Source organism: Scomber japonicus, chromosome 4 (assembly GCF_027409825.1).
Source record: "Scomber japonicus isolate fScoJap1 chromosome 4, fScoJap1.pri, whole genome shotgun sequence".
Classification (NCBI taxonomy): domain Eukaryota; kingdom Metazoa; phylum Chordata; class Actinopteri; order Scombriformes; family Scombridae; genus Scomber; species Scomber japonicus.
This window is the reverse complement of record NC_070581.1, coordinates 18,364,471-18,391,763: the sequence shown is the minus strand read 5'-3', so window position 1 is coordinate 18,391,763 and position 27,293 is coordinate 18,364,471. Positions and strand designations below refer to the sequence as shown.

The 27,293-nt window shown below is 38.9% G+C and overlaps 1 protein-coding gene across 1 annotated transcript in view; it reads left to right on the top strand.

The window, feature by feature from the left end:
* LOC128357905 (chemokine-like protein TAFA-2) overlaps window positions 1–25,275 on the top strand; it is a 40,995-nt gene extending 15,720 nt beyond the window's left edge. Inside the window, exons 2-4 of the mRNA XM_053318317.1 lie at window positions 16,290–16,439; window positions 21,505–21,629; window positions 25,264–25,275. Coding sequence (XP_053174292.1) covers window positions 16,290–16,439; window positions 21,505–21,629; window positions 25,264–25,275 — 287 coding nt within the window. The remainder of the gene's footprint in view (window positions 1–16,289; window positions 16,440–21,504; window positions 21,630–25,263) is intronic.
* The last annotated feature ends 2,018 nt before the right edge of the window (window positions 25,276–27,293 follow it).

The window sequence follows — 27,293 nt, the reverse complement described above, 5'->3', positions numbered from 1 at the left end:
TTGTATAGCGCCAAATCACAACAAAGTTATCTCAAGGCACTTTCCACATAGAGCAGGTTCTAAACCGAACTCTTCAGGTTTTAACTTTAAAGAGACCCAACATTCCCACATGAGCAACAGTGGCGAGAAAAAACTCCCTTTTAACAGGAAGAAACCTCAGGCAGAACCAGACTCAGAAGTGGGCGGACATCTGCCTCGACCGGTTGGGGTTGAGAGGAGAGAAAGGAAGGATAGAGGAGAGAGGCACAATGAAAATCAACAATGGAGCCAGATGGTCCGGGACTGGAATCCGTCATCCGGTCGTCTACAGGCCCAGATTACCTGTAGGACGAGAAAGCAGAGCCAGAAACCAGAAACCAGAAAGACAACTTCCGGGGAAGAAGTTTAGGTTATTGAATGCATTAATAGAACATGAGTGTTAATGGATATAGATAGATAGAGAGAGAGAGAGGGAGGAGGAGGAGAGAGAGGCCCGGTGCATCATGGGGGTGGGGGTCCCCCGGCAATCTAAGCCTATGGCAGCATAAGTTAAGAGCTCAAAGAGCCCTAACTATAAGCTTTATCAAAAAGGAAAGTTTTTAGCCTACTCTTAAATGTAGGGAGGGTGTCTGCCCCCCGGACCAAATCTGGAAGATGGTTCCACAGGAGAGGAGCCTGATAGCTGAAGGCTCTACCTCCTGTTCTACTTTTAGAGATATTAGGAACCACAAGTAGACCTGCATGCTGGGAGCGCAGTCTTCTAGTAGGTACATAAGGTACTATCAGTTCTTTGAGATATGATGGGGCCTGACCATTAAGAGCTTTGAAGGTGAGGAGGAGGATTTTGAATTCTATTCTGAATTTTACGGATTCCTTAGTAACATCAGTGGGCAATCCCTCCTTCTTTATTTCACCTTGCAGTTATACAGTATTTCCAAGAATATAACCAAACAATATTTCTTGAACAAGCAGCCATTTAAATCATGATTTTGATTGTCAATGTTCAAACTGTGCATGTTGCTGGTTTCAACATAGCCAGCAAAATCACCCTAGTCAAAAACTAATGAACAGGGAGAAAATGAGGGCAAAATATCAACAATTTCATCTGAACTGTACCAAATGGCAATTAGCATACAGTAGGCTGACTGTTCAGACACACTGGTATCAGTACAATTTTGAAAGTTGCAGCAGAAGTTTTATCATGCTGTGTACTAATAGCCTAACTATGGCGCTTCTTCAGTTTCCTTCCAACAGAGTCCTAACAGAGACTAATCATCCCTTCATCACAAACTCTCGTCTTCTCTAACACCATTTACAGTCAGAGCAGGCTGTGCTTTTTCTTTTCCCTCCCTCTTTCCCTTCATCTCCTCTCCCTCTCTCTTCTCATCTTTCCACCTCTGGCTCTGCTGCCAGCCAGGCTCAGACACACCAGGGTTTCCCTTTCATTTGGTAGTGAGGGATGGGATGAGAGACAGAGGAAGGCAAGAGAGGAGAGGGAGTGGAAGGATGTAATGATCTGTCCTGATGAATGCAGTTACAGAGAAAGTGCTGACACAATGGAAGAAAGGCTTTAAGAGGATATGGACTTAATGCACCAATCACAGAGCTCATCAGACCACATGACAATGTTCAATGTCCAATAAAGGTGTTTGAAATATGAATTAAGCATCATTATCAAATAAAGTCAGTGAGTAATAATCTTCCAACATAATTTAAAATGAACATTTGGTTGTTTGCTGTGTTCTTCTGTTGCTTCTGTCAGGTATACACAATACATGTCATAACATCTGAGGATGATCTGAGTATCTGTAATGGGGGAAATTAAATTAGTTTTTATTTTCACCAGAGTCATCAAACGTGCTCAATCTATACAGGACTGTGTAAACATTAGAGACAGAAATTGGCAGGGACCTCCTTATTCAATACTGTTGTGTATTGATTCTTAAGGTGCTGATTCCACATGAGCTGCAATGTGTTTAATTTATTTTCGTATTAACTACAAACTATATATTTTAAAATTAAAAGGGAAGGAGAGGAGGGTCACTCATTTTTCTCCTTTGGGAAGCCAATAAGGGAGGCTGTGCTCTCTTCAGTCACATACAGTATATTAAAGTTCAATCAGGAGAGAGTTAAATTTAAGTAGTGGCAATAATTTTATTGAACATGCATAATAAGATTAAAATTTTGAAAAGTCCTTGGCGATTAGACCTCATTGTGATGTCATCATATTTATAAGGGCGAGGTGAAGGCAAGAGTAGAATAGGATATCACCTGAGTCCAGACGCAGGTGGTGGTGATGAATAAGGTACTATTGAGATCTGGATGATGAGAAGAGGATAGGGCTGGACGATATATCTGAAAACTGTATCACGATAAAAATGCTTCATATCAGTCGTTATCGATAAGTATTGATTTTTTTATGACCCATTTAAAATATTAATTTTAAACACTTTTATTGTAAACTTAACCTTCTTCTGATTTGAATCACCTCAGTTATCAATCAAGGCAGACAGGGAAAAGAAATGTCAACACAACCATGAAAAACACTCAAATAAATAAATGTACATAAATCTTAATGAAAATTAATTAAAAAAATACTATTATGGAGCTACTATTAGAGCAATATTATTTGCAACTTGGTATCTCAATCTGTGTGTGTAATCAGATCTGTGTGTGCCTGTTCAGATCTGTGTGTGCGTAATCAGATTTGTGTGTGTGTAAACAAATCCGTATGTCTGTATTCAGATTTGCAAGTGAAGACAAATCTGCAAATGCATGCAAAGATCTGTGAATACATACACAGATCTGTAAGTGTACATACATCTATAAATGTGTAAATAGATCTGTCATCAGTTACAACTCAGGCAGCCAGGCAGCGTGAGCCTGTGAGCCTAAGCTCAGGGCAAAGGAAAGGTGAATTTACAGACATTTACAGATCTATGTACGCATTTACAGACCTGTTTACACATTTATAGATATATGTACTCTTACAGATCTGTGTACGCATTCACAGATCTTTGCATGCATTTGCAGATTTGTCTTCACTTGCAAATCTGAATACAGACATACAGATTTTTTTTACACACACACAAATCTGAATACACACACATAGATCTGAACATGCACACACAGATCTGAATACGTACATACAGACATTACACACTTTACAATTATCTCTTCACATTAAGGTGCAAAAATAAACATTAAAGAAATGCTTAACAGCAGTGCATACAGTGTTTTAAAATATGTGCAACGTTTTAATTGTAAACATAGAAATCAAAGTAAAGCTGAGTTAGGGCTGGGCGATACAGATACAGAACTCAAATATCACAATATATTTGATTGCAATACCTCAATGTCGATATTGCAACAATATTGTAGGGATGACTATTGGTGCTGTCACAAATATTTACACAATGATATTTTTAATAAATAATCATCAGTACTTTGGGTATAATGACAGAGTGGTTAAAAGGCAAATAATAGAACAGCTAAAACAGTCTGGTAAGTTCAGAAAATGACATAATTTTACTGTAATGCAGCCTTTAAAACATTATGATATTACGATATCCAAATTCTAAGATGATATCCATTCTCATATCACGATATGAGAATGCCCTAGAAGAGGAGCAGGCGTCTGGTGATCTTGGACCTGATGACATGATGAAGTGGAGGTGAATGGGATGGAGGAGGGTTGCAGTGATTTACACTGAAATGACAGCTGACAGCCACAGAGAGAAGAAGATTTCAAGCTTGGCAGTGAAGACATGATGGCTGAAATTGTGGTGGGATTTGTTAACTAAGTAATGCATCTAATCAGCTGATACGAGAGCAGGAGAAGTGAGAGGAGAGAGAGAGAGAGAGAGAAATTAGAATAAATTAATGTGAAATAGATAGTCATGCATAAAATTTAATAAAATTGCATAATTGCATAAAAGTAAATTGAATAAACATATAGTATTATATATTTAGTAGTAAGATGGTGCAACACATCATAATTAGTCAGCGGTGTTATATATTATATATATTGTAAACGAAAAGTGTGATTGAGTTCACCTTTGCAAATGAATCAATTTATAGCAGCAGTTCCACTTAAATTAGTTTATTTCACCGTTATAAATGCTGTAGATGTGTGTGTAGATGTGTGTGTAGATGTGTGTGTAGATGTGTGTGTAGATGTGCTCGCAACACCCAGACTTCAGCCTCTGTGCCTGAATGTTGACAGTAATTATCACAAAACTTTGCAATGGTTTTGCAATGAGTGTGTTTACTTTCTCTAAGTCTTCAACTTTTTTTAATTCTGGAGACATTAGTGGAAAAATACTATTTCCGATTTCAACATTTGCAACTGATTTATTTTTCACTTCTCTAACAAACCACCAGTCCCAAAAAAGCAGTGAGTCATTAACATCAGACTTTGAAGGTTTGCAGATGACACCAGCATAGGGTGCTGGTCCAGAGAGTAAACAGGGTGATAGCAAGCCGTTTATCTAGATCTGTGAAACGACACCTCTACAACAGAGTGACATAAACAACCATAACTCACACAAACACACAGACAGACACACGGTAACGTATGTGCGCACGCTAACACACCTGTTAAAGTGAAATACGCAGAGCTTGACATTTACAAGTGTCCCTCCTTATTCCTTTGACAGGGAGAGAATTCAGACAGAATGAAATCCTCATCAACATGGCTGCTGTGCTATAGATCTCTCCTCTCTCCGTTCACTCACTGGAATGAACACAATCATCACGTTTCTGGCTATATGCTGGTTTTCAGGAATGACACAGAGAAGGAGAAAGGGAAACCAAGAAAGGCAAAGAAAGAAAGAGAAAGAGCTTCAGTCAGACAAATAAAAGGAGCTCCCTCTCAATGCTGCACATTAGAAAACTGCTGGAGGAGGAGAAAAACAATGCACATACTACCATGCACTGGGCAGATTTCTAACTTCAGACAGAGTGGGAGGGGAAGGAAGAAGCAAAAGTGGGACAGAATCACAGATGAGTAACGAGACCTGGACATTCTCCAAGGGCTCGTGAAAAGTCACCTCCTGTCAGCAGTTAACAATTAACACAAAGTTTAAAAGGTCAGTTTGCCACACACACACACACGCACACACACATAGTCCCCTTAATACAAATGGATTTGTGTTAAGGGGATGTGCTTATTTGTCTCCATAAGCAAGGCGAGTCCCCATAATATGAGAAATACCTGGTCTGCACACACACACACACACACACACACACACACACACACACACACACACACACACACACACACACACACACACACACACACACACACACACACACACACACACACTCACTCACACACACACACACGCTGCCACAGGTTAATGCCTGAGTGGTAATGCTGTGTTAATACATCAGAGCATATTAACAATTTATATGCAATTCACCACCCTAATATCTTGCCTGAAGCACAAATTAGTAGAAATTGTCTGCTGTGTGGTGGTAGCGATGGTGGCGGTGCGATTGCTAATATGTCAGGACACGGCATGCGTCACCAGACCTGCCCTGTCGCATGAGCTAATATCTTGTATGATGTAGCAGGAGGAAAGTGTTGGTGGTGTAGGGAGATGATTCCCTTGTTTGCGCTGCTTGAGTTGAGAGATAACTGACGAAGAACCAGAGGTGTGGTTTGTGGGATTAGCAGACAATGTGAGGAGGATCAGTACAGTGATGGGTGGGCGGATAGGCGAATGTTGGATGGAGCATGTTGCAGATAGTCTGGGTCAGCGTAATTCCATATGACAAAATTATCATTTTGTTAAGGTGAAACAGAGCCAGTTCCATGACACAAATGAACAAATTTGATTGAGTGTAATTAAAATGTTTTTGTTTTCCATGCACTGAGTGCACACACTGAGTGTGTGAAAATGGGTCGGGGGAGTTTTTGGCAAGGTTGATTTTCTTACAGGGATGATCCCCCTCTGTACACCTACGATATTTTGTTTTTCTGATTCTTAATTCAGACGAGCAATGTTTTTCTCTTTGTCACATTGCGAGGAGGAACTGCTGCTGCGAGCCAGCACTTTCCACATGTGGTCACTCACTCATTCGCTCACTTGGAGGACGCTGAGCTGAGATGCTGTGCACTAGGAAAGCGTGGGTGATCAGTGTGGGGACCCTGTAGAGCCTGCAGTTTGTGCTGAACCTGCTATTTTTCTAAATAGACTCTATGGCTGATTTTGATTTTGATCAACTTCCTGAGTTCTTTAAGTGCACACAGATGCTAAGATAGCTGATAATTCAGCAACTCTAGCTTTGATTTACATACATGTAGTTTTGTTCTTGATAATTTTGTAACTTCAGCAAATACCCAGTAGTGACATATTTTTATGTTTATATTGTTATGTTGCCAAGTCCTCGAGTGGTCTTATGATTTCGACCCTTGTCTGTCAAGGAGGAAGCAGTGTGACAGTTTCATAGAGCCACAAAGTGCACAGAATAAGAAGGTCAGGGTGGTTTGATGGGTCAAAAAAATGGACAGCAGTCTAAAACAGGAGACAGTTGTTTGCTTCTGGTTTCCTGCAGAAAGCAACTTGGAAATCAAAGTGTGTTTCTTTTGATCATAGTGACCATCGTTTCTTGACCTTAACCAAGTGATTAATTTTGTACCCATGGCAACAAAGGTCCTGTTTCTCCTACCCTAACCAAACCTTAACTAAAGGAGTGTGAGATCAGAAAGTCTGTTTCTAAATGTCATCCTGCCGGTTGAGGTATTTGATCAAAAAAACGCTTATATGGGATGTTCTGGAGGCAACAGATGATGTATTTAGTCATTTGATTTAATGTTGTTCATATGTGAAAGGAGCTCTGTACAGCCCAATACTGCTAAGAAAAACTAAACGTTAAGCTCAAGTATGACCAGCATTGCCATTACAACCAACTGAGGATTTGGATCGACTGAACTGCTACTCCACTGTTTCTTTCAGTTCCAGCAGTTGGAAGCACATGTTGTGTCTTCAGGTGTATTTCATTTGAAGAAATTCAGCCATGTGGTGCAACTCTGATGTGCTGCTGTGACCCTGCTGGTTGTTTTTGGTTTCTGTGAGTGAGAAATTGGAAGAAAGAGAAAGAAAGGGTGAACAATCTGCGCTCAATTTATTGTTCTGTTGTTTGACATGCTAGTCATGGCAGTTAATGTCATTGTGATTTGTTGGGCATCCAAGTAGAAAATAGACCTTTTATTTTGATTGTACTTTGATTCTGTTTTGACTAAAAAAACATGACGGTGGGTGAGGCAAAAAAATTGCTCCAATTAGAAGATCTAAAAAAATACATAACAGAAAAGTGATCAAAGTAAATTTCATGAGATTTTTATCTTCTAAAGTCTAAAAGGGTAATAGTTTTGTCATAATGTTCATCCTACCAAACACAAACTGACATGGAAATAAGCCATGATCCTAAATATGTACAGTACATTTGTGACCTGGATACATTTCTGCTCTTTTATCCTTTTTTACCCCCTGCTACTTCAAGGGTTTCATTAACAGAGGGACATTAATGTGTGGGAAGAGTCAGGCTCCTCACACAATGTGAACATACTGTACAGTAGATATACAGCTCAGGAAGTGCAGTGCTTATTTTATGTTCATATGCAGAAGGAATTCATGGATAATTGAAAAAAGTTCCTATAGCTTAAAAAAAATAGCAGAAATATGTGTCTCCTGTATTATGTACCCTTCATCCCCTTTTCTCTTTATAACCATTGCATGGCAGTAGACTGGAAGAAAGGTGTAAAAGAGTTGTAAACACACAGAAGGCATTCAGAAATGGGAGAGAATATAAAACAGGGTTTAGGAAAGTGAAGAAAGTAATGGTCGAGTGTGTGTGCCTCCTTTTCTCTCGATGCTAATTTTCTTGGCAGGCTCTTAAACAGAATTTTAATTTGTTCTATGTTTACGATTCATAAGGAATGGTGCCATCTCAGAGGCCAATGTAATCTAATTATTAACACAAATGCATGAAGGTACATGCACTGATGGGCACACACACATGCACCAAGAAATGTACATTGTAATCTAATTAACTTGGCAAGCATCCTCAACTCATTTTCCATTTCAAAATATGCTCTTTGTGAATAGAGAACTGTGGGCCTCAAGGAAACGCTTAAATATTTATATATATATTAAATATGTAATTTATATAATGCATCTATATGTACCATAGATACATTTAGTAATTTGGAGCAGAAATTCTTTCTGTCAGTTAATTAGACCTGGGTCAGTAGGTCAGGACTATTTGTATATTTCCACTACTACTACTATATAAATGAATTAAATTTAATAATAAAATGTATTTCTCTGCTTTAGCGTATGAATGATCAATTATTGTAATGGGAGCATTGTGTAGTACCTTCAAACCTCACTGATATGTCTCTCTGCTCATCCATGACTCCGGTACATCAATCAGACCTGGGGGATTGTCAGCTTATGTAGCTGATTTGGCAACACACTTACTTGGCCCTGGATGTGCGTCTATTAATTGTGTGTTTTCAAAAATGAGCCAGTTTGAAATGTGGTGCAATACTCTTGACTGCTGCTTCTATGTATTCTTTTATTTATTCTATTTTATTTTATTTATTTTATTAAGTGCAATACCCTCCTTACTATGTTATCTTTTTTTAGCGCATGTTTTTATCTGGTTGTCTTGTTTTTAGACAATTGTCTTTAAAGCACAAATAGAGTGGCACCTGTAATCTCATTATATATTAAATATAATGACAATAAAGCTTTCTATTCTATTCTAGAAACTGTCAACAAATTGTACTATTGCTAAAGAATTCATTTATCTATAACCCACTGCAACTGTTACTTTAACAATGGCTGCCATTGCTGTCATAGCTGCTGGGTGCTTTGCACAACTCAGGGATGTAACACTTGAGGAGAAGTCCAAACATTTTGGCTCAATCATTCCAATGAACGCAGCACATATGATGGAAAAGTGTCTTCAGCTTCCTACCTTGGGTGCCATGTTTACATTAGCATCTGGCTGCATCTGGCTAAGTGTCCCCTCACATGAAACAAGAACTAGCCTATGTCTTTACAGTAGTATGTAAAGACATTAATTATAAATGATTTTGTCACAAAGTCTGCATCATAATTAACTGATAGTGTTTGGAGACTGAATAACTTCCCCATTCACACAAATTACCTTTGTCTGTCAGGGGAGGCAACGGCTGGCTGCGATTAACCCAAACATCTCTGCTTCCACTGTCATTAAATGTGTTAAATTCAACTCCGTGCCACCACAGTAATGGCGGGGGCACTTGAGAGCACATAAACACATAAATCAGCTGCCAGATTCGTCTGTATCAGCTGTGTCAACATTTGACAGATGTGAAACAACTTAATGTATCTACAGTGGTCACTGAAACAAGATTTGGTCCTCATTTTTGTTGAATTCAAGTTGCATTTCTAATATTTCTAATACTACTTTATTAATGCTATATGCACTGCATGTGTGTGTGTGTGTGTGTGTGTGTGTGTCTGTGAAAGAGAGGACCGCAGTGGTAGGATTGACATTTGAAAGAAGTACACCACTGGGACCAAGAGAGCTATCTCAGTGCTTTGTGTGTGTTGACAAAATCTCTCGCACACGCACACACACACACAGACAGTGAGAGAGAGAAAGAGAGAGAGAGAAAGAGAGAGAAATACTGGTTGTTCAGTCAGGGCAATCTGTCCATCTGTTAGTCTGTCAGTAGCACGTCATCCTTAGTAAATGGGGTTAACAGCCACTGCTGTGTTAAGAGAGGCAGGGATAACAAGTCCTCATGCCATAGAGAGTAATGGGAGGGGGCTTCGAGAGGGAAAAACATTGACAGGGAGAGATAAAGACAGAGAGGGAGGAAGAACACATTATAGAAAGTGTAAAAATGTTCTGATTTAAGGTCTGTGATTGAGGATAATGGTTTGCTACCCTGCTGAGTTTGCCATGCTGAGCTAAGAGCAAGAGAGAGAAGAGGAAAAATAAAGCACTGGAGTGGCTAAGAAAGATTGAGAAAAGGAGGCCTCATTTATGAAATAGTAGCAGGACGAGGTGAGACAGACGCAGAAGATGAGGAGGAGAAAGGGGGAGAAAAAAGAGGAGAGGGGAGGAGAATAGGGGAAGGAGAGAGGAGAGGAGAAATAGATAGTGTGGAAATGTGGAAAAAAGATTGCGAGGAAGGTAAGAGCCATTTATGAAATAGGAAGAGCGTTGCAAGGACAGGCTGGGCGGGCAGCACTGAGGAGAAGAATGGAAAAAGATTTGTCTTTGCTGGGAATGTACAGTAAACCTGCTCACCTTGTAGGACTGAACTGAACACGTTTTTTCTTCTCTAACACACACACACACACATCACTTCAGAGGACATTACACTGACTTACATTCATTTCCTGGAAACCTATCCCTGACCTTAACCATACCTTAATTTTACCCTAAATGTAATGTTTTTTGTTATTGGGACTTGCTTATTGTCCCTGAAGGGGGTGTGTAAACACATTTATGTCCCCACAACATAATTAAAACAAGTACAGACACACACAAACATGCATGGCAGTGAGTTTTTATAATTTTAGAGACTGTGACATGTCTGAGTGTAAATTCCATACACAAACCAGTACAGAAATAAATGATTTGTGTGTATTGTATGTTATTGTTTCTTATTTTTGTGTTTTTTTCCTTCTCTGCATGTCATGTGTGATTAATAAATTAATTTAGCAATGTATTTATAAGAGTTTATTGGAGTCTGTGTACCCCTGCTGATTGGTAATTATCAACATCTCAGCACAACAAAGCTTCACACTGTTGAGACCATCAGCTGTATTACAGAGTAATAGAGCACACTAAACTTTATAAGTACATTTGTACACGCCTTGTCATTGCCATTTCCCTGTGAGTACTCAGCCATTCTATCATTATATGTAAATATTTTTCACACAATGCTCTGTTGTGAATTTCATCCTAAAATTGCTTTTTGCCTTTCGTAAAAGAGTCAAGACTCTTATCTGATGATAAATTTTGGGGCTGGCAGATCCTAAAGAGAACAAAGAAAGCAGGAGTAACACATGTCAGTTAACAATATTGCCAACATCAGTAGCTGCTCTCAGCTCTGCAAGAAGCTTAGACATACTGACTACAGCATGATGTCCTTTAAAACATTTCAACCCTTTCGCAGCACTTCCTCTGTAAGTGAGGGTGATGGAGGAAGCGAGCAACCCTCAACAAAAGAGTGAAGAGGAAACATGGTTTGTGGTGTCTGCCTTTGTCCTGCCTATTTTTAACTCTCAAATCAAATCCCCTCTGATGTTAAGTCCAACTCCTAAATCCTCTTTTGGGAACAGGTCAAACCGCAGAAGAAAATTACAGTTTGAAATGATGTGCTGTCTCAGGAGCAGTCCATTATGACTTCCATTATGCTATTGCAAACTAGAGAGGTTTAATGGAACAAATAGCCCCAAAAATACTTAAAATGACCCTAAAAATGTTTTTGCACAAATCCATCACAAACAGTATTGACATTAATGTTGAATAAAAGTCGGGCCCAGAGAGTGTTTTAGGAAATTTGAGTTTTTTGGCATTTAAAAGTTAATTTGGAGGATTGGCAGATGGTGACTACCACTCTCTAAATTTGGTCAATACGAGGAATAGCAGCTATTAAAGCAATTACAATAATTAAACAATCAGCCAGAAGCACATCAGCTCATTTTCCTGTGCCTTCATTTTTGTTATCTGACAACCAAGTACATAGTCAGAGATTTTAAAACCATCACCGTACCAGTAATGGTTTGAGAGTTATCTGGTGGATATTTCAAAGAGATCCAGCTGGGCAGTGGATGCCTAAAGATTAGAGAAGCAACCTTGTGACTCGAAGCAAGCCTGTCGATTCAATCCTCAGACCAGCAGAATAAATCTGGGTGGGGAAAGTGAAAAAGTCTCATTACCACTACTGAGGAGTCTTTGAGCAAGGCCCTTAACCCTGACTGCTCCAGTGGATCTGCTCAGTGGTCAACAGGTCAGACTGTGGTTGTACTCTGCAGGCTCCAGGTGTGAATGTGGTACTGTAACTGTGTGAATGTGCTCAGGGCTCTCCTAACGAGAGGCAAACGTTTCTCAGTGAAAACTGATTAAAGGTTAAAAAAAATCCACATGGGTACATGCATAAAATACAGCAAGGCAATCAAGATATATAACTTATGTATCACCGCTCCTTTAAGAGTGAAGGCAATACTTAACAGAACAATTTAAAGCCTTTCCAAATAACACTCAACCATCCTATCATAGAGCTTTATTTCACCATGTGGTCCACATTGAAGACATTTACTGGCATTAACATGTACAGTATAATCGAGCCTCAACAAACTTTTACATTCCTCCAGTAAAATCCCTTTCCACCACTCCTTTTCCTTGTTTCTCTTCTAAGTTCAGCTCGGTGCAATGCCCATCTTCCTAATGCTGAGTCAAATAACACTGCAGGTGCTTAGCCTTAAAGTGGGCCACAGTGTGCCTGATGGAGGAGTTGGGTTAAGGTGTTTAGTCTGTTGGTGATGATTTGAGCTGAGCTGTGTTGCCAACAGTGTTGTTAGAAAAGCTTTGGTCCTCAGAAAAGCTAAGAAAAAATGCTAGTCAATTAAGATAATGCAAAGAGAGAGAGAGGAAGCAAGAGGTTTGAGCCAAAGTGAAACTATAGGCTGTGATGTTCATTGTAACCCACCGTACAAAAGTGTTGGATGAATGAATGACATACTGCACTATAGAAAGTGCTTTTCTTTGAGCCTTGCCACAAAAGGAGATAAAAATGTCACAGTGAACTAAGGAACAAATTCCACAAGCTCCTTCCTCTGGAGAGCATAAATGTGTAACATGCTCAGCAAATGTCAGTCAGTTGACTCACTTTACTTTTTTTTTCTCAAATATTTTATAGATATGTTCTATGCAATATCTAGTGTAGTTATTTTGGTATATAGGTGTTAATAGGTTAAGTTATTAGGTTAGATCATCACATATAGTATCTTTCAGTAAGTATTCAATACAGTCAATATGTTTTATCCTCTGGGGACAATAAAAATAAATTGAGCAAATTTCATGGCAATTTGCCTCTAATAGTCTTTTGCACAAATGTGATCATTTAGCCAAATGTCTGCGCTTGAGGAAAAGTCGTGGAATAATCCCAATGGACAGAGATCCTGTGGGGATCATAAATGTGTAGTCTGAGTGTGTCAATATGGAAAAGGTCAATGGGTCACCATGGTCAGCAAGGTTCGTCCTCTTGGGACATCCATGTCCACAACTAATTTCACAGCATTACAGCTAGTAAATACAGTAATGTGAGTTGTTCACCATTTGACCTGAGGCTGGTCCCAAAGGAAGGCGTGTAGAGTGTACAAGATATGAAGCTCTTATCCTCTGGGAACAATGAATTTGCACAATACAGTTCCTGAAAATCTCCCCAATACACAAGGGTGTTTCTTCTATATAAATGGAGCTTTCCACCTAATAGTAAATTACAAATTACAAAGACAGAAAAAGAAACATCAACAGCAAAAAAACTAAAAACTATTATACAAAGCAATTACAAGTAGATGGGATGTTTAATGTCAATTTGTTTTTATTGTGAAAAAGGTATTTGTGTTTCTTTTCAGGAGGGGCTGACTTAACTAGGAATCATTCTCTGAGGGAGCATAAATATGTGTGCAGAATATTGTGGCAATATGTCCAGTAGTGGTTGAGATAGGTATGAACCAAAGTATTGGATTGATGGACAGATCAGCACCACTACCCTTTGGTCCCACTGCTAATGGGGCAAAAAGGGAAATCAGAGGAAAGAATGATGAGAAACAGACAAACAGCGGGTGAGATATTAGAATGAGCTTTTCACAGAGACATTAATTGAACTGGGCTTTGCCGGATTGCTGCTTTGTCTTTTTCTCATTAACTGAGCAAATTAAGAACTTTTCAAATCTCTGTTAGTCTGTTTAACATATTCATACTGGCTCTTTCAGTTCAGCATGCCTCACTTTTAAATACTCTTTAGACAGAGCGCAGTCATTGTTTGCTACTTTAGTTGCCATTGCCATGCAGTGTGCACCCTTTGTTGTATTGTGGGCATTCTCTTTTGTAATGTAAATAGCAGTAACTTCCAACAGCTGTGTGAAACGAAGCACATACACCAGACTTCGACTTTGACAAAAACAAATCTAAAAACATACAAACATGTATGCACACCAACAGGCATAATGTTGTATCCTAAAGCTAGTATCCCAGTCAAGCATTTCCCAACCTCTTCCCAATTTCCCTTGTTTATTCCAAAATGTTGAAAACATGAAATAATATTCAAAACTGTTCCTAGTGCATCAGTGTCTCTTTCTTTTAATGTCCATTGTTTAGTTGACTGTCCTTGCTTTGTTTCATTAATGTTCATTGTTTTTTTTTCTTTTAACTCATTATCAGTTTCACCACACTCTCTAAGCCAAATAAACATCATTATTAGTTGAAATGTGTTGTTTTAATACATTTGCTGAAAAGTAATGAAGAGTTTTCCACGTACAGTGTTCATTTTATGTATTTTTTATACATGACATTTTATTTTTTGAAACTTTACTTTTATGATGCATGTATGATACTGTATGTACTTAGCAGCTGTGGTGCCATTATTGCCTTGCGTTAAGCCATCTGCTACCAGCTGGTTACCTGAGGCTGGTGCTGTGTGCGTATTGATGACATGATGGGGAAAAAAGCCATCATTTTCTCTCAATGAAAAACTACTGAAGTCTACTTGAAGCTCATAAGAAACTGCCAAAAACAGGCCAACAAGATACGGCAGTGAAACAAGTAGTAGTAAATATTGAAGCTGGCCATTTCATTACTATATACTCATGTAATAAATACAATATAATACAAATCCCAATTACATGGTAATCTGAATAAGAAATTGAAAAAAAGAGAAAAACTATCATAATCTGCTAATAGTGATCAATTTGACAGACATGATTACTATAAGCAGTTTCCTCTGTGATAATAATAATAATAATAATATTGATAATAATAATAATAATAATAAGAAGAATAAGAATAAGAATATAAACAAATATTTAAAAAATAAACACATACGATTCACACGACATGCAAGGCCAAGTTTACTTTAACATATGAAAAACATGTACATTGTGACACACACGGTGCTCCTCATGAGACTTCTTGTCTGTCCTTGACATTTTTATGTAAGGATGGTGTGAAAGGGCTATGTGTTGACATCACAAATCCTCAAATATAGAGTGATTTCTTGGTTCCCACTTTCTTAGCTGACTCAAGGGACTGTGCTTGGGGGGGGGGGGGTGGGGGTGGGGGGGGCTTGTTGTTAATTAACCACAGGCTGTCTGATTGAAGTGTTCATTATACATGTGCACACTAAATGGGAGCTATAGTGGAAATGGAGTAAGTTCCCACACCTACACTTCATTAGTATGGCAACTAATTCTCACTTGAAATGTTATACCTAATATATTCTCATACTAATATTGGTTGTTTTTCTCTCTTTCAATTAGTGAGTTACCATTTATTCGTTGTGTATTCAAGAAGGCCTACAAGCGACTTAACATGTATTTTCTGTACAGATCCTCTTAGTGAAGGAGTAGTTGCTGCTCAGCAGCCGTGCAGGAAAAACTGGGACTTTCAGAGAAGCTTTAGTTGTTAGTCACTGTGTTTAACTGTCTGTAAGCCTTTTTTTCACATGTGCATAGTTTTGTTCTTCTTTGCAAACATCAGTGCATAAATAAAGCAGCAGAATACATAAAATGCTTAATCAGATAATCAGACTCTAATGCCATTTCACTTGTTATTGTGTTGAGATTAGCATTTTCTGTTTGGGAAGATATCTGACATATTTGGTATATATTTAAGTGTTATGATGAATTTAAGTGCACTCAGAACAGCCTGAATATCTGCATTGATGTCACGTGTCCCTTTTTTTGTGGAAATATTTCTGTTGCTGTGTTTCTGGCTCTGGCACAGGGAGATGACGTCCTCATTCTTAATCCCACCAACAAAGCTGTGATTGACTTGGTTGTTTTTCTGAGCTTGTAAACAGTTGTCAGTGAGCATAACACCATACAGACATTTTTAAATTTGCGAAAAAAATCGGAGATGTTGCCAGCAATTCAAGTCTGAAACCAGGCTGATGTCATTAAAAACATCTTTGTGTCTTTCTCTATAATGTGTATATTCAGTATTAGATCACAATAAAAACTAGAACGAGAAGTATAATGACTGACCTCTCTCTTTTTCTCTCTGTTTTGCAGTGCACGTGAAGGCAGGGACATGTGAGGTGATCGCTGCCCATCGCTGCTGCAACAAGAACAAGATTGAGGAGAGATCTCAGACTGTCAAATGTTCCTGCTTCCCTGGACAGGTTGCTGGCACCACTCGGGCCATGCCCTCCTGTGTTGATGGTATGTACCATTGTACTGTATGTGTTTTTGTGCGTATGTTGAATACACCTGCCAGAGCCACACCTGCTTTGAGAGGAGTTTTAAAATGCCTTGAAAGGTTTTTGATGATTTCATGCTCATTATGCTTTTTCTATGTGTGATAATGGCGCATAGTCTCAGTTCAAGCATGGAAGTTTGTGCATGCATTAGCCGATTGTTGCTTCACGCCATGGTACTGCACAACTAGATATTCTCTCACAATTTCTTTGCTGGTTCACTCACGCTTTTTGCTACTACAGCCCCTCCCACAACCCAGACCTCCTCCTTATGTGCTATATTTTTTGGTATTTATGATTTAACCATTATTTGAATGGCATTGGTTCTTTGAGAGCTCTCTCTAAGACAAATACAGCTATTTTCTATAAATGTCAAAATGTCAATTCTCCCACTTAAGTGTCTTTGACTGGGAATAATTGATACTCCCAGGCCCATCCTGACACAGTAGTCCTCACAAAAGTGGCACTCTAAACTATAGTAAGGTGTAATTTGATGGAGAGTTCTTAGGTGAAATAAATCCTTCCGCTATAATGCATACATCTGACGACTTTAGATAGGTGTTCAAATACTGCTTGTAGTCATGGCCGTAGCTACCATTGAGGACACCAAAGTCATGTCCTCGGTATTTTTTTCTTGAAGTTTTGTTTCATCCCGGCCCTGGACCCCGTGTCATGTCCCAACTGGTTTCCAATTTAACTGGTTTCCTTACCGAACAACTGTGTTGCGCTTCCGTCAGCAGATTCGTCACAAATTCACAAATATAGACAGCATATTACTGGAGTTTTTTAAGTCGCAGTTATATAGTGCTCACTTCCAGAAAAAATATTTGCTGCAGTAGATGTGAACTGCGACTTGAAAATCACTAGAAATATGTTGTCTACTTTTGTGAATTTTGCGAAGTGGCCATTCATTGGATGAGCCCTTTTCTTCCTTTCCCAGCATGCCGGACTCCATTCCACATTTTACAACAAACAAAGAAAATAATATATTGTAGTTATAATTTTTAAATATGCAACCATGGAAGTTGTAGAATACCGAAATAGGAATTCATTTAAGTTACAAAATTGGAAGTGATAAGAAAGAACTGGACCACAAGAATGACCATGACTGAGAAATGCACAGCAAGAAACTGGTATAAATACATCATTGATTGCACTAAATACACATATAACTAGAGATCTTATTTTTGACCTCGGGAATTTGAAAAATCCTGGCTACGGCCTTGCTTGTAGTGCTCTTTGCTAAGACTTATAAAGACTATATAAAAACTGATGTATGAGTGAAGTAAACTTTGATATGGCAGTGAAGTCATGGTTGTCAATATTCTCTTGGTAATATTTTTGTGCACCGGGAGCAAAGTCGGTGTCTTTGTAAACTTGTAAAACCTTGTAAACTGTTCTTCTGTCTGTTGTTGTTTCTGCTGGTAACTTCAGGAGCCTGATATATTATAGACAGCCACTATCCAATCTATTAAAGAGAATTAGGAAATAATGAGTTATTATAAGATGATGGTTTGCATAAGGTTATACTTGCACACATCAGCAAATCTGAAAAATTAAATGCCTCCTCTGTCTTTTACCCAAATGAACTGTAAAGGTAAAGTAAAAAATAATGAAATTCTAATGCAACTTAATGGCTGCATAACTGGGAGGCAGAAAAGGGAAAATGCTCCATGACGAAGGAATCATGTGTTCAGTTCTGTTCTGTTCTGAAGCAATGAATTAAAGGTTGACTCTGCTGGCCCAAATGTTTTTACACATAAATGAGCTGTTTTGCAGTTCTAAGCTAGGAGATGTACCCATATACATGGAAAATCCCCTTTCATACTGTTCCTGTGTCCACAAAATCAGTATCGCGGACCACTTGCAGCTATGAAGAGCGGCACTTGATAAAATCACAGCTTCAGTCTTTGCAGCTCTGTTGTTTCTTGTTTTTCGGTGAGAATGCAGCAACAAATGTTTTTTTTTTCTCTTGAGTTAGTTAAAAGACGGAAAATGGATCATTGTGTCCTCCAACAACTCCAAGTGTCCATATTTTTTTAATTGGTGGTTTGACCTGCCTATTTGGGAATATGCCAGTTCAAAATTATAACAAAACACAGACATAAAGTTAGATTATTAGAAGCAAACTGACATCAGTAGCACAGATGTATAATTACTTTTATTTTAAATAAGGTGCATGGCATTTGTGCATGTGAGCACGTGCAAGGTTGATAGAGAGAAGTATTTTAATTTAGAGATGATGGGTTTAAATTAAAGAGTACAGTCTAGACCTGCTCTATGTTTAAAGTGCCTTGAGATGACTTTTGTTGTGATTTGGCACTATATAAATAAAGATTGAGTAATTGATTGATTGATATTTAGGGGGAAGCCCTAAATACTGGCTGGTATGGAGAGAGAGCATAGTACACACCACAACAAGAAATGGCAGTATAGGCCTATAGATTTTTTCTGGATTGTCTTTATTATCTTATTTAATGTATTTTCTGTAGTTCTATACCATTTTTATATTATGCAATAAAAGTCCTCATTTGGATAGTCAACAGCAGTATTTATTAATTGGTTGTCAAATATTCATAATTAATTAATTAACCTCAATCAACATCATCATTACTTCCATGGGAGTATCTTTTAAGTTATTGTGGTTTTTAATGTTTTCACTTCTGCATACTGTCAGCAGTAGTTCTGCTTTAATTATGTGCTGTATGATTGAACGCAATAATTTACTGGCTTCAATCATAAAAAAGTGCTTTAATACAGTGCACATGCTCATGGCTTTATTAACCATAAAACTCTTCAACTGCTTATGAGCAGTACATCTATATTGAGCTGACAAACCACAGATGATTTGATGACAGTCTGCCTAAGCTTTGCATACTGAGTACCATGTATGCAACATCTGATTATTAAGAAATTCTCATGCTATTAAGTTGAACTATGAATGAAAGAATGTCTCCCAAAGTCCCACTATTCCTGCGGGAACTGAATGTAGGCACACAATTACCTGTAATTGACTGTTGAAGAAATCATATTAATACAAACATTTAGTCATATATTGAGTCAGTAAGTCAGCCTGTACTGATGGTTCTTTTGTTACTGTCTTCTTTGTGATGATATTTAATCATCTTCTTGTTCTTGATGTGTTTGAGTCTTTCTGAGACTTATTTCTCTGTGATATTAGCTGTAGGCACTTAATCAATTCATTTCTATCGTATTTGATTTGTTGTGCACCAATCTACTATAAAACCCAAAAAGATCACAGCATATCCCAGCTGTCTCATGCATATCTTGCCTCCAGTTTTGTCTTTTTTGTCCTTTTTGATTTTTCTTTCTACTTTAATTGAAAATAAAATGATCCCTGATGTGCTGATTAAATTCACATGACTCTAGCGCCTGTGAAATCCACACATACAGTAATCCTGATAGAATAGTAAAAGCACGATTTAAAAAGTAGAAAAGAATCTCCAAACTGAACATAACCATTTTTTTACTGAGCTAAAACAATGTTGTCATATTCAGAGGAAAATTCTACTTCACATTTCTCTGAGGGGTAATGGTGGTATATTTGGTCAATATCTCAATAATCATATTGATATGAGAATCTAAATCAGAAAAATGTTATTGTCCATTGCAGTGTAATGCAAATGTGTACACATAGCATGGAAAAAAAGGTGTATGTATGCATAAAGTTACAATAAAATATCAAAAAGCATTTAGGTAAAAACGTTGTGACAAAATGTTTGTTCCACTGTATCAGATGTCTAAGTCTGGATATTTTAATTATTTAATTATAGTATTTTAAGTTTGATCAGTTTGATACACCCAGAGGTGCTTTGCCCACATGGGCTTACAACTACTTTACCTACAAGGACAAGAGAACACAAATGGAAACTTTTCCTATTGTACATACAGTACCAGTCAAAAGTTTGGACACACTTTCTCATTGATGTGAATGGAAAAGTGTGTACCAACTTTTGACTAGTACTGTAGGTATGAAACACATTGTATATAAACTTAACAAATTAACATACAACACTTACATTGATGGTAAGCATTTTATAAAAACTGACATTACATTCATCTGTGATATGAAACAGACTGGGACTAAAGAACAGTTTACCCCAAAGGTTTAACCCAAAGATCAATACAGTAGAAAATGAAATGCATTTTCCTTCTCAGCTTCATCCAAATCACACTGGTGACACGTTCTACTATATTTTTGGGGCTGAATGGACATTTCCAGTGTCCACCTTCAAAGGCAGCAGGCCAGAACTCAAATGAGCACAAACACACCTCTGAACTCTTGTGACAGATATTTAATAACATATGTTGTCAATTTGGTTAGCTGTATTTCTTCTGACCACCTTTCTATACAATTCAAATAGGAAAGTTACACTGCAAGGCAACTTATTACTATATATACACCAGCTTTAAACTCAAGTTATTTGAGCAATCTCATTAAAAGGCTTTGTTAGTTTAGTAAGTGTATACTGATGTTGATTAACCAATTCCACAGTTGACTTTTTGCCCTCACCTCACACAGCTACCATCCCATATCACGCCATACTGACAGTTTGGAGGCATTTTTGGCTGCATTACCCCCCCCCCCCCCCCCCACACACACACACACATAAATGATGGGTTAAGATGAAAGGTTTTATTTACCAAAGAATATTTTTGAAAAGATGGTTTTAACATTGTATGTATTGTTTTGTATATATGATCATAAGAAAACTGATCATGTCAGATACCATCCCAATTAAGGCAACGTAGGTGAAAATGATGAATTCAAGATGCACTGTCAAAGAGTTGTGTGGCATTTTGTAGTGTAAGTGTGTAAGCTCTCAAAGTTAGAAATCATTTATGGTTTATGCCAGGATGTTTGGGGCCATCAGTGGGCAAATTTGCATTTATATCGAGTGCTCTATCAGGAAAAGCTTGGCATCAAATTCACAAATACACAGAACGTAAACACCCACCTCCCCCCCAACATCAAGCTATGTCTTTAACAAACCTCTCTCTTTCTCCAGCCTCTATTGTAGCCCAGAAGTGGTGGTGTCAGATGCAGCCATGTATGGACGGTGAGGAGTGTAAGGTACTCCCCGACCTCACAGGATGGAGCTGCAGCACAGGCAACAAAGTCAAGACCACAAAGGTTGGTTTGCACACAGTATTTGTCTCTTTTATATCTCTGCAGTATTTCCCTCTCTATTACACATACATGCATGCACACACACAGTCGGACCCACCACTGCGTGACCCACTTCCACCTCCGTCGTGTCATATCTGTCTCCTTTCTTCCTTCCTTTCTATGTTATTCGTCTCCATCCCCTACTTTTTTTTTCTCTTTTTCACCTCATATCATTCGTTCTCTTTCTCATTCTGCCCTTCTTGGATCTAACATCAAACATTCTCAGAAGAAAAACAAAGCCAACAGGAACAAGCCAAAACATGCGCCCGCACACATACACACACACACACACACACACACAAACACACACACACGCACCACAATCCCCTTCACTCCCACTTGCCCTGCTTCCCAGCATCTGACTGGCATGCCATCTGACTCGATGCAAAAACAGTTCGCTACATCGGATACACCAGAGTGGTAATTGTCCTCGGATAGTTTTTATGCTCTGATTCTCCCATAATACAGTGTGTGCATGCTTTTCATGTACTGTCCATTTATCTGTGTATTTTCTCTCTCTCCGTCTCTCCTCCTCTGTGTGTGTGTGTGTGCATGTATGTGTGTTGGTGTGGTCGAACAAAATGAATCTTTCGGCTTAGCCCCCGTCGGCACCTGTTGGCTTCCCTTCAGTGACACGACCTGAGCAGGCTCTTAGCTGTCTGTCAAAGGGAGGTGTTTGTGCGAGACTCGCCTCTTGTCACTGTATGCTTCTGTGTCTAACCTCCATCCTTCTCTCTGCCTTCTCACCTTCCATTATTCATGGCTGGGTGCAGACCTTTGTTTTCTACCTAAATAATTGATTGGAGGCGTGGTCAGAGGAGTGAGAGTGCATCTCCTCGGGTAAAAGTAACACACGTGCACACACACACACAGACACACATGATTTTCTTTCTTTCTCTTTCACTAAAACACTCACAGATAGTCTCCTGTTTGCTGGCTGATTAAGAATTCCTTTCCTACTTTTTCCTGTGCTCACCTCTCACCCGGCAAAGTGGATCTCACCCACTCAAGTTGAACTTTTTCTGTTTTTCCTCTTTAACCACCCCTGCTCTTATTCCACCTCTTTCTGCTGTGCTGACCCAAACCTGTTTGTGTTGGACCCAATTCTGTGCCCAGATAACAAGGAAATAGAGTGACAAATTGAAAATGGTGGTTATCTTGGATTATGTAACAGATATAATTGAAGCGAGGTACGTGAGGGTTGATCAGATATGAAAATGACACCATTTTAAAATATGTGAATGCTGTTAGGAACTAGTTTCGTATATCTGATCTCATATTTTATCAACCCCAAACTGTGCATTTAAAATTTCCTGAACAAGATCAAAGCAAACCAATTTCAAGCAGGCATCGCTTTATCATTGACTCTGTCATAGTTTGAAAGAGCACAAATATTTGCTGTCTCTTGCATTCAGGTCTTTGATTAGTGATCTGTGCGTGTGCGGGCATGTTTGTGCGTGTGTGTGTGTACACTGTGAGAGCATGTTAGCTGATGTGTTTGCCTGATGATAAAAAGAGTGCTTTTTTTCCTCCTCTGGTGTGCTACACTGAGGTCAAGATGCGCAGGCATCCAGATCAATAGCATCGAACGATCTCTTATAGTCCCATTAAGACCCACTCGTAAATCGAAATTGACAATGGAGTGAGAGAGAGAGGATGTGTGAGAGAGAGACATGGAGAGCTGTAAAAAGGAAGAGAGGAGCCGGTGAGATGGATGAGAAAGAAAAAATAACAAGTGGAGACTGGAGAGGAAAGACTGAAGACAGAGGTGATAAGTAGATAAAAGAATAAAGAAAACACTTGAAAACAAGAATATTGAAGCTCGTCATCTGACAAGGAGTGAATGCTTGTGCCCGGGCACACAGAGCAGCGAAGAATACAAAAGAGGGTTTGGCACCCTCTATCCCTCCCTCCATCCCTGGCTGGGACCTGAGGAGAGGAGGAGAGGAGGAGGGCCGAGGGAGGAGAGAAGGAGGAGATGGAAGACAGCTCGATCAATGCCAAATAATATCATATGGATGAGCAAACAGACACAGCCAAGTTGCCAAGCCACTGAGCTATCATAGACATAGAAGTGTGTGTGCATTTGTGTAGATGCATACACAGCCATATACACAAATTACCACACTAACGACAAGGTGTCATCAGCGTATGTATGTTTCATTCACATTTAACTGGCTCACATTAGCACCAAACAGATGTGGCACTCTGCAAGAAGGACGAGACTCTTTCAGCAAGATATTCTCCAAACACTTTGTTAGAAACAATACAAACAGGAAATCAAATATTTTGTTTCGTTGTAATCTGATTCCGCTTTCAGAATATTAAAGTATAAGACAAAACAAATCAAGATTAAACATTTTAAGTAATGAAATAATTCCATAATTTACTCTTCTGTGACTAAGTGAGTCATAAAGAGTGTGTATAATGTACGAATGAAGGAGACATTTGCCTCATGGGGAGCAACCACTAGTGTAGTCAGTTAAAGCTTGTGCAAAATGTGACACTCATGGGTCTAAAAAAGGCCTATAGAGATGACACTCGGCCAGTGTTTTTGTGTGTTTGTAAATTGCGATCAAACCACTTAAATCCGCTTTCTAATTGGGCACAGAAAACCGTCTCCTACAGGCATATTTAAACAGGCAAACTGCTGAACACCTAAAGGGACTTTGACTGAGCATCTAAAACCATAGCAGGCACTGAGATGCAGCGGTGTGCGTGCATAGTGAACTGGCATGACAACAAACGCCTGCAGACTCTTTGATCAGGCACAGGAGTAGATGCCTGAAGGCAATGGGAGCAGGCCCAGGAAGGGTGGCCTGGAGCCATAGAGAGCAGATACAGTAGAATAGTCTCAGCTGCCAGCTCAGAGGGAAGGCTGCTCTGTGCTCTCTCTCAGTGATGGCTGGCCTTCACACTTTGTTAGCTGGCACCTGGGTTGGACAAAAGACCGGCTCCCTCAAGAGGAAACACAGGAGGGGACAGCATGTGTTGGGGCTAAGAGGGGAAGCCACTGGGAAACACAAAAACAAAGAAAGGCATGCAGGAAAACAAAACAGTCTTGGAGAGTCTGGTCTATTACATGCCCAAGCACTGGCAGTTATACAGCAATTTGTGTCTGTTTGGTCAATGGCTGCTGGAAAATGTCTCCTAATAGCCTAAAATAAACCAAAAGTGGTTGCATGAGCAAAGAAAATGGAAAGATTGATGGACGAGATAAAGAGACCATGTGATTAGAGCGACCGACTCGACAAACAGACAAAATGACATGGCAGCAGGCCAGACACTGAGAGTGAGGCATTGCGGGCCAACTGCCATGATTCAAGCTGTGTCTTGTTTAGTCTCCTGCCAGAAAAGACAGAGATCGTGCTAGCCATGTTGTCTGTGCTCCACCAACAAGAATCAGTTCCCATTATTTCCCAAATAGTAGACTGTGCTGTGCTGCGCTGCTCTGCATTATTTAAAAACTTCAGCTGACACGTTCTGGTCTCATACTCTTTCCCGTGACCTTTTCCTGTCTCAAGCCACAGTGCTTTCTAACTTTTTTAGGGGACTGTTGTCAGCTAGTTTTAACAAGCTTTTTTTCTCACTGTTACAGGTGACCCGATAGTCCTGCGCGCCTCAAGAAGAGAAGAGGTACTTCTCTTGGTGGAGGTACTTCCACAGCACAATGGGCCTATCAGTAGTGAGGAAATGCACTCAGACGGACTTCTATGAGGATCCAATTGTTGTTTTGTTTTTCTGAGGACATCTAAGACATGGTGGCTGAAGAGACAGGACTCTAACACTGCCTGCTGTCACCTTCAACACAACTGAGTGTCTTTGGTCCTTTGCCGCACAGGACTGCATCACCCACAATCGTTTACTGCTACTACAAACAACAACTTCAACAAAGTGAACTATGACCTAAACAGCACTGGATTAGATGACAAAAAGCTACTTTCTTTACAACAATCTGTATTCTGCATCTCTTCTATGGCTTAGTTGTGTTCCATATGCATACTGGGAATAAAAGTGGTCTGGGCCTGTATTACAAACGTCACAATGAAAAAAAAAAGGGAGTGGATCCAGTTTGGCTGCCTCATGTCGTCTGGATGACACAATTTAATTTAGCTGTGCCACATATGACACACTCGATGCTGTCAACATGTTTCTCAGTTCTGAAGCCGAACCTTTTCTTCTTGCAGATTTCACCTCCATAAGAATATTTTACCTTGAATAGTTTTGTGGCTTACCACATGCCATTTTTTAAAATGGGGAGACAGTTTGTCAGTCTTCTTTTTCTTTTGTTTTTTGACAAAGGACAAAATCCTTTCAGGGGTGAAGTTAGACTAATACCAAGTAGATGTGATGGTATATTGAATCATGTAAACGTGTAAAAAATGGAATCAACGGGGCTAAAAATAAATTGATGCTCTAATGGTTTTAATATCTGTGTTTTTAAACGCCTGTTAACCGCTATTGAGTACATGTGTCAGTATTATATGAAATGAATAAAGCCTTTCAAAAGAACATAGAAATCTCTGCATTATGTCTGAAGCCTCAAAGAGAAAACTTTACAAATATTCAACTTAAATTCAGGAGCAGGTGAGGATTCATTGTAGCCCACACATTCTTTATTGTGCACACAATTGTAATTAAAATAAAACCAAAGCACTGTATGTATTGTTGATAACATCACTATGAATTAATTTCCCAAGAAACCCTGAAGCTACAGGAAATCATGAATTAGTAACTACTGGTGTTAATTGTGTTGGTTCCAAGAGATGTTGTCAATAACTGGTAATTGCTTTCTTTAAACTTAAATTTCATTATCTTTATTTCCGGCTTCAGAAAAACAGCTGTGAACATTGCTGTGACTGATTTGTTCCAGAAAGAAAAAGCTCTAAATATTGAATATTGTTCTTCTTCAGGCATCACCTGTTTTGATCTGGTTAGAGTTAAGACTATAGCATTTCCTCACAGTATTGAACAATACAAGGGCAATACAATAGAAACCATTCCATTGGCTAGATTTTTTTAAACCAGAGGAATACCAAGCCAGTAGGAAGGAAAATGATATTTATATGCTGCACATTTCAGCCTGGAATCAGATAATAAACTGGGTTGGTAAACAAGATATATTACAGGATGCACTGACTTTATTTACTTTATTTATTACAGAACTATTTATTGTTGGAGCTCAATCAACATATGAGTTTTATCATGATGATATGTTGATTGTGAAATGGCAGGAGTGCTTTTTTCCCCTGGTTACATACACATATTTTACTATTAAAACTGCAGCTTTGGGTTAAGGTAACATGATGTAACATTACTCCCTCTGCCCCATGTACACACACACACACACATACACACACATCTTAACAAACTTTTTTGTTTAAATACAATCCAGTACAAACATATTTGGACAGTTACACCGTTTTTTGCTCTTTAGGCTCTGTGTTTTAGAACATTCAGTTAATCTTCTTTACTCTATATATTGACAGACAACTCCACCTCAGTCTGAATGACAACCCCCAATCAACTCTGAGCCATGTGTGAGCTCTGCTGTGTGTGAACTAACAAACTAACAACACTCAGCTGCTCGAGACACATTTAGTGGCCAAGTCTCCAATTACTTGTAAT